This window comes from Manduca sexta, chromosome 26 (genome assembly GCF_014839805.1).
Source record: "Manduca sexta isolate Smith_Timp_Sample1 chromosome 26, JHU_Msex_v1.0, whole genome shotgun sequence".
NCBI classification, from domain to species: Eukaryota; Metazoa; Arthropoda; class Insecta; order Lepidoptera; family Sphingidae; genus Manduca; species Manduca sexta.
The window spans coordinates 17,710,908-17,719,666 of NC_051140.1; the positions used below are offsets into that span (position 1 = coordinate 17,710,908).

Here is an 8,759-nt window from a genome sequence, read left to right on the forward strand (position 1 = left end):
TTTTTTATTTGAATATAGCCTATACTATTTGGAAATCTTGTTTCTTACGATCAATTTTCCTCTATTTTCAGGTAATTAGACGCACCAATTATACAGAAAAAGTTCTTGTAGTAGTGAAGTGCAGGAACGGTCACAAATGTCCCACGACGTGGATCGTGGTGTGCCTCGTCGCTTGGGAAGGGATCCCGCAATCGGAAGCCGACCTTGATTACACGCTGCTGTCGCACAAACTGAACAGATACGGCCTGCCAACCACGCGGAGGTGTGCTACTAATGAGAACCGCACTTGTGCTTGCCAAGGTAAGAAGGCAAGGAAAAACGCCAATTGTATTAGATTCTTCAATCTCATTATTAAAAAAACTTGTAAATTCAGTTAAAGGCTCAATCTTAATTAAGAGTTAGAATTTTGAATCGGTTTTCACCATAAGTATGATGATGTATTTTTATTTTTAGGTCTCGACCCAGAAACATGTGGCGCCTCTTACAGTTTTGGCTGCTCCTGGTCCATGTATTACAATGGATGCAAGTACGCCCGTTCGAAAACTGTTCGCAAGTTCAGATTGTCAGTCAAGACTGAAGAGGGAGAGATTGAGGAGCGTATCCACGTACTGGCTACGCTACTCAGTCCACTGTACATGAATCTAGCGCCTAAAGCCTTTGACAACCAGTGCCAGTTCGAGAAAGAAGCTTCTGATTGCAGATTGGGGTTTAAGCCCGGACGGCCTTTTTCTGGTAAGTATAGTATCATTTCTGGACTGTGATGTAGTTCATATTCCTAATATTATATTTAATGACACCTACCAATCTAAATTATAAAATAATACTAATTCAAATAAATCACTCGTTTACTACGAACGTATTCTAATATTATCCAACATTGGCTTTTCCAGGCGTGACCGCTTGCATAGACTTCTGCGCACACGCTCATCGCGACTTGCACAACATGAACAACGGCTGTACGGCTGTAGTAACTCTTGCTAAACATCGCGCACTCTCCAAACCCAACGATGAGCAGTTACATGTGTTGCCGTTGTATGTACTGGACACCACTGATGAATTCGGATCCAAAGAGGGCCAAGAGGAGAAGGTCAAGAACGGAGCGCTCGAAATCTTGGACAAGTGAGTGGTGATGTACACGATTTTACGTATTTCTTCTCGCACTCCAGCAATGTCTGTTCTTATTCATGTATGGCTTCTATAGGCATTCATGAGGAAAAACAGATATTGCTACAAATCCTCCAACTTAGTGCAAATAAACATTACGTTAAAGATTATCTAAATAATTTACACATACACTCTCTTATGTGGGCATGTGTTAACGATCGATTTTAATTAATTTCAGATATCCAATGGAAGTACGCGTACGGTCAGTGCCACTTCAACCTTGCCGACGACACGGAAAAAAACGAAAAGAGGAAGAAAATACAGACTCCACTAACACATCTACGAATAGTAACACTCCACAACAAAGTCCAGGCAATAATCAGAAAAAAATCTCAGTGTAATACACCAGCTCCAAGAACGCCACAACCTGATGCGAGAAACAACGCAAGTCCCAGAAGTCAGAGCAGTGCATCGCCTAGAGCTACCACGCCTTCTCTAAACCAGTCCAACCCTTCCCCTTTTTCTAACAATGCCCACTACAATTCAGCCTTCGTCAACCCTAACATGCACAACCAGAACCCTAATTTGATAAACCCGAACTTGGGTAATCCCGCCTTACTGGATATGGCCACGATGATTGATAATTTCACAGACGCTCAATTGCAAAGTAATCAGATTTCAAGTACAGTACTAGATTCGCCATACAACTCATACGATCAAAGCTACAATTTGCATCACCAAAATACACTGTACAATCCAAATCCGTTAGTAGAAGGAAATGCTTGTCAAAATCCAAACCAAAACCAGCTTCCTAGCTTCGCTACTGGTTTACAGAAAAGAGAGCAACAGTTTACTGCAAATGCTCAGATGACTACGCAAAACCAATGGCCGGATTTTGCTAATGCGGAAATATTTAACCATGTAGTTAAGGAGGACCCTGATTCCACTACAGCCCATTTAAATGTTGCTCCGAATAATTATAGTCCTGATTCTAATAGAAGCGACCCAAACTCGGACATGTCGCAAAAAACAAATGAACCAGATAAACAAAATTTAATTGCGGATATCGCGCAAAAGATTCCAGACTTCGATATGCCAAGTTCACCGAGGTTAACAGAAATATCTCAGAATCTACAAAATACTCCAGAATCTCCAGCACCTTCTCAAGTTCCTGAACTAAAATCTCCCAATAATGATATGATAAATTCTCCAGATGTGCGAAAAAGTGTATGGAAGTCTCCTGACGCCAAAAATTGGGACCCAAACAAGCCGAAAGATCCGACAACTCCTGAAAACGAAAATAATCTATTTAGAGTTCCTAAAGCCAGACCGCCATCACGGTCGCAACAACATCCAGAGAATATGGAAAATGCCACATTTTTAAAACCCTACCCACCTTCAGAGCGACCTCATCTACCTACCCAAGGATACGATCACAGAAGTCCGTATGACAACAGATTGCAAGGTAACCCAGTGCCCACATCGCCGGCCTCACAGGCAAATTTTACTATTAACCACGAGGAGACTAACACAAATATTAACAATAAACCTGGCCCTGATTTTTCCGGAAACAATTTTCATCCCGTTAATCAAAACTCGTATAACAACCAAGCACCTATACAGGGATATGGTAATTACCCACAAATGACAAATGCCTATCCGTTTCCGCCAAACCCTTACGGACATTTTAATCCTTATGAAAACTCATACAACGATTACAACATAGCATATTACAATGCTGAAAAATATAAACGAGAGGAGTTATTAAGAAACCCTCATTGTTATAACTCGTATGGGTACCAATATAATCCAAACTTTGCACCGAATTTCTACCAAAACCCGAGCCCAAACTGGTGTCAGTCGTCACCCAACTGGTGTCTGTATCCGCCTCCATTCTCTATTCCGTATCCTCCAGAGCCACCAAAAGCTGAACCCATAGGGGAAGTCACTGACTTGACAGACAATCTGGATTGTTTCAAAGACAGTCAAATGGGTGGCGTGGCCATTGCTCTAGGCCACGGCAGCGTTCTGTTCGAATGTGCCAAGCACGAAATGCACTCAACCACAGCAGTCAGAGCTCCCAATCGAGTAAATCCAACTCGAATATCACTAGTATTTTATCAACACAGAAACTTAAATCGACCCAAACACGGTCTCGAGGAATGGGAGGAGAAGATGCGATTAAAAAAGTTGGGTTTGACCCCGTCGACGCCGAGTACCCCGGGACCAAATTCTAACTCAGTCTCTCCGGCTTCGACGCCTGGTCCTGAAAAGACTCCTATTCCAGAGAAATGGAAGAATAATGAGGACACGATTCCTGGAGGTTACAGTTCACTATCGGCGCTAGTGGAAGCAACGAACGCGGCGAGGAAAAGCGGGCAGATAATGTTGAGGACAGAGACTCAAACGACGATGTCGTGGACGACGCTGTTCCCGATGCACCCGTGCACGGTGACGGGCCCGTACCAAGAGTCGGGCACCTGACGTAAGGCCCCCAGCGCTTCCATTGTCAAGCGGCCGACCTCCCTTCCGTAGCCATGTAAGGTCTGCGTTGCCTTCGATATTAGATTGTAGAGCCGCGTGCTTACCGAACAAATTTTCGTGAGTAGTTCCTGATTTTTATAAAATTAATGTTTAGGCGCGAACCGGTCCGATGCGCGTGCGGCGAGATTCCTTTATTGCATTTATTGTCGGAATTGAGTACCGTTTTGTGAGGAATATTTTTTGTAACGTATACCGAGTGAGTTATTAATCAAAGATGTAATTTTAAGTTATAATTTAACGGTAGTGTTTATCGCATTTCAGCTAGTCTTACGTTTTTACTTTAGTGTCGGAGTGGTCGTGATGGAATAGAGTTTTCTTTGTATATTCTTGTCGTTTAGTTGTCCCGACGTTGACTCGAACCATTGATCGGAACCTAGTTTAATGTTTAAAATCAGTGCTGTATAAAATAGTAACGTAAATGTATGTTTTGTCTGCATATTTTGTCGATGTTTTGTTTCTCTAATTAAGCGCATAACTAAAGTTTTATGCGATGCAATGATCTCATGAACTACTAACCCTACATTAATGTTTATTCAGAACAAAAGTACAAAGCGACACATTAAAAAGGTTGTTGAGCCCTGAGGGGGAGAAGGGAACATTCGGCGAAAGTGTTTATTAATATTTTTGTACCTTTGTCTGTATTATTTGTTTTAATTTTAATGTATTATTTGATTTAGCATTCCTGTCATTTCGAATGTTTTCTTTGGCTTATTTTTCATCGACCATAATCATAAAATCATGGCGGTGTAGCGACATGTATTTTACCACATATATGTGAGTGTTTTCTATTAGGTTAAGACGTGTGTATTTTTAACTTTTTAGAATATTTAACTTATTTATATTGTATTACGTGAACCATTATCGAATCATTTTCTTTGTAATAATTTTAGCGTTACTGTAGTCATTAATATTTAATATATTTGCTTTATGGCTCGTCATTTAAATTATTGCGGTTGTTTTAAGCATATTCAAAAGCGCCTTCTTTATTTTTCCAAACGAATGCCTGCGTGTTTGGCTACAAATTGTCGATTGATATTATGGATGAATCTTACTCCAATGTTTCATATGAAATTGTGTCCTTATATTTTAAACGCGCGTATTATGAAATCATTCTTCTAAACTTAAGTGACGATAAAAATTTATAAAATTAGAAACCATACAATAATATTATGAACTATAAATGACATACATTTATACTTAAGCATAGAGTTATTGCGAAGTTAAATAAAAATAAATGAGGCGCTTGGAAAGATTATAAAGTAGGCATTATTATTGAAAATGAATGAAAACATACTGATGGATAGTTATTAATATATAATTAGTGTTAAGGAAGAAAGTTTGTTTTAAAGATTAAACTATTGATATAGTTTATATTTTTTACGTGTACGTATTTATTGAATGGTAAATTTATTGGGACGAACGTGAAATTATTTATAGGTAAAAGTTTTGGACGAACAAAACTTATAAAAAACTAAGCAATAATAGACATCGGTGTCTATGTACATTGTAATGTTAGGAGTGAAAAAATTAACGAATGGTGCGATAATTTCGACGGTCTTATGGTAACGCTTGTCTATGGTGAAGTTTGGAGACTTACCAAGATTTGCCTAAAATTGTATTTCTGATATTATTTGTGTATATGCATTGGTAAAATGCCCTAAATTCTTGCCATTTTAATAGTTGCCAATCTTAATAGGTTTCCTTCGATTCAATACATTGACGAGACATATCAAAAGCAATCACAGATAATATAATAATAGATAGCACGGCAGCCTTCCTCGATTGTAAAATATGACAGGCGAGAATTTTTGACACCAAATTTTAATATAAAATTATCCTCATGTACGTCTGTGTTTTGTAAGGGAATAAAAATTTATGTATCATTTAGGGGACGTTAGAACCTGTGATATAAACATAGCTCACGAGTGTCTGACTGCTTGTATGTATGTTTTGTCCAGTGTGATTGACCATTTTCGCCGTTGTGATGGCGTTTTGAAACCAAAAAAGACCAGTATTGTCAGAATTATGTAACCAAAAACGATTAGTTTGCGCCTGTGTTTGTAAAATGGGTTATTACCAATGTGAAAGGTTTTTATGATAGGTTCGCGGACCTGCGTTCGCTGTTTAAGTGAAGGTGACGATTGACTCGGAACAGATATTTTTTTTCGAAAATTGTGCACTTTTAATTTGGATGTTTGGTGTTCTAGATTGTTCGGTGTTCTGAGTCAGCCGGCCCCTTGCTATTATTGTGTAACAATATTTTTTATTGTATTTTCTGCCAAAACAAAAGAGTAATCGAATGTGTCATGTAAATAGAACTACCATTATTTATTAATACAATTAATTTAAAAAAACATTTGATGTTTTATTTGTTTTCCTTGTTTATTACACAAAATACTAAAGTACTGCAGCATACATTATAAAGAAAAAAACAAAATCATTGAATAATATTTGCAACACATAGACCATTAAGTATTATGGCCTCTGCCAATAGCTCGGTAATAAAACAACAAACCCAGTTTTATAATTATATTTCCAGTATAAAATATAAAAAATATATTCACAATCACACATACACAACATTATATGAGCTATGCCTATCCCGGGCAAGGCGTTATGTTTTTTCGGATATCGCCTCAAAACCTCACAGCAGAAGTACCTAACCAGCTGCAAATAGGTATTATAAGGCATCCACACATACAAATCAGGTCACTTTGAACTCTATTACAAACACCCTAGTGCTCGCAGTATAAAACAAAATGGGTGAGACTCGTAAATGAACTTCGAATTAAATTCCAAGTCCCAAATTAATGTACTTAGTAATTGTTAACTGTTTATTCATTTCCTTTTTCGAAAATCGATATTTATTTGTAGTAATTCCACATACTTAGTTGTTTATTTTCAAACTATTTAAAAGAGGACCATAGGGTCAGAGATAATAAATTGTGAACTCTTTTTTGTCTCAATGGTCTCAAGCTTGGAGCAAGTCAAAGTTGGCTAACAATAGCAAAAGGACCGTATTCACTAACTTAGCTAAGTAATGACCAATGTTGTGATGATAACTGAATATGCAATCATGTAAACGTGCGATTTTTACAAATTATCAATATTTTGTATATTATTACGATCAATTGAAGATTTATATGAACTAAAGCTAGTACTTTCATAATACTCACACCAATAAAAATTTTCACATTAATAAAAAATACATATTAATAAGAATAATTGAAGGATACATAGACGCAAACAAACTTTCATACTGTATTTTTGACTTTGTTGACGCGTTGTCATGACGACGGACGTGTATTTATTCACAAACACACACGCACCGTGCAAGTGTGTTGTGCGCGCCAGCTTTAGACTATCGCCCTACGCAATTTGTGATGTAACACGGTGAAATACTCAGTAACTTTTTTGTGTAGTACATAGACTGCCATGTGTAATAAAAATCAATTTACTTTCTTACAATATATTTGGTCCAAACTTTTTTAGACTATTACATGGATTTTCACATTGATGATTTCCGAAGCATCTTATTTCCAGATTTAAGTACTCAATGACAATATTTTTTAATATCACGATAAAAATATACAAGTTGAGCGTAATTATTATTAAATATTTTTTACAATTTAAGGGGGCAACTTAACACTTGTGATCACACCCATACGCGGTAAAAATATCCTTATGCTTGTCATATTACAGAAAACTTTACTACGTAAAAATATTGTTCGTTGAGCGTATTTACAAATATAAAAAATATACCAATAAACATTACTTAATATATTTTTACCCTGAACCCTTCATCACAATAGTTATTTACATGAATGTACAAATAAGCATAACTGGAATACGCTGATTAATTTCTTACTAAACTAATAAGGCCAATAAGCCTGAGTCACTTTGGAATGGTGTTACTTATAACAATACTAGCTTTTGCCTTCGGCTCCGTCTTCATGAAAAGTTTTTTCGAGATAAAAATATAGCGTAAAGCATTCAGGAATAATGTTTCCTTTTGGTGGAAAAAAAAATCAAAATCGGTTTTGAAGTTCCTGAGTTTAGCGCGTTCAAATAAACTCTTCAATTATTAGTATAGATTGATGTTTCTATTAAAATATTTTACACGGATGGTCTTCTTGATTCCTTGTTGATATATACCTAGTTTTGTAATATCAAGTTTGTATTTGTTATATCAAGTTGGTAATAATGGTTGCCTGAATTTTGTTGTAATGAAGATTTATTTCGTATTTGGGACCACATTTGAGGACAGATGTGATTCATTCAATTACAAATACTTCGAATAGCCAGTTATTGAAAGCCGTCATTCGTTATTAACAAAAGTTATTGGTGGTTTTTAAGACTTAAAAAAATCATTACTATTTACTGCATAAGAATAAACTAACATTTTCTATTCCATCTATTCTTCAACTCACTACATACACAAAAGTTAACTACTAATTATTCTACCAGTAAATATAACGTTACTTTAAAATACTATAGTAAAGTTTGTAACTAAGCGTACCACTATTGTAAAATAGTTTACCTTAGAACGTCAGAAGGCAGGTGACGTTGGACGTCTATTTAAACGGTTTTCGACGATCTGATAAAGGTTGCACGAACTTGCTGAATCCGGGCCGCAGCAAGTCGATCTGTTAATTAAGGAAGGCCATGTTCAACAGGACAACCGTGGCTGATGATGAAATGTTCCAAAGTGTTCTTTTATATGAGCATGGAAAATTTATATTTGTAGATGGTAAGCGGAGTGGGGTTATTTTTGTGTATCGTAGTTAGCACCGTGGGAAACCTGTGAATGAGATACTGGAAACCTTCGGCTTAGCGCGTGCTGGGGCCTGGAGGTAAATTGGGAGGGGATATCTGCCGCTGTGCTCGCGCTGGAGACGCTTCGTCTGCTCTATGTGAGTACACGAGCTGATCCCGGCGACACTCACGTGGGCGGTGTGGTGCGTCAGAGGTGGTGCTCCATGGCGGCGAGGATGTTGTGGAGCGCGGTGCGCGCGAGGCGTCTCGGATTGGCGCCCAGCACCGCGCGCGCCGCGCCGCTGTGCTCGCGCTGGAGACGCTTCGTCTGCTCTATGTGAGTACACGAGCTGATC

General features: G+C 37.8%; 1 protein-coding gene across 1 annotated transcript in view; it reads left to right on the top strand.

Moving 5' to 3' along the window:
* Positions 1 to 6,002, top strand: part of LOC115452729 (DNA N6-methyl adenine demethylase) — a 137,297-nt gene extending 131,295 nt beyond the window's left edge. Inside the window, 5 exon segments of the mRNA XM_037443715.1 lie at positions 72 to 300; positions 454 to 732; positions 891 to 1,119; positions 1,343 to 1,487; positions 1,489 to 6,002. Coding sequence (XP_037299612.1) covers positions 72 to 300; positions 454 to 732; positions 891 to 1,119; positions 1,343 to 1,487; positions 1,489 to 3,588 — 2,982 coding nt within the window. The 3' untranslated portion in view covers positions 3,589 to 6,002.
* Positions 6,003 to 8,759: the final 2,757 nt, after the last annotated feature.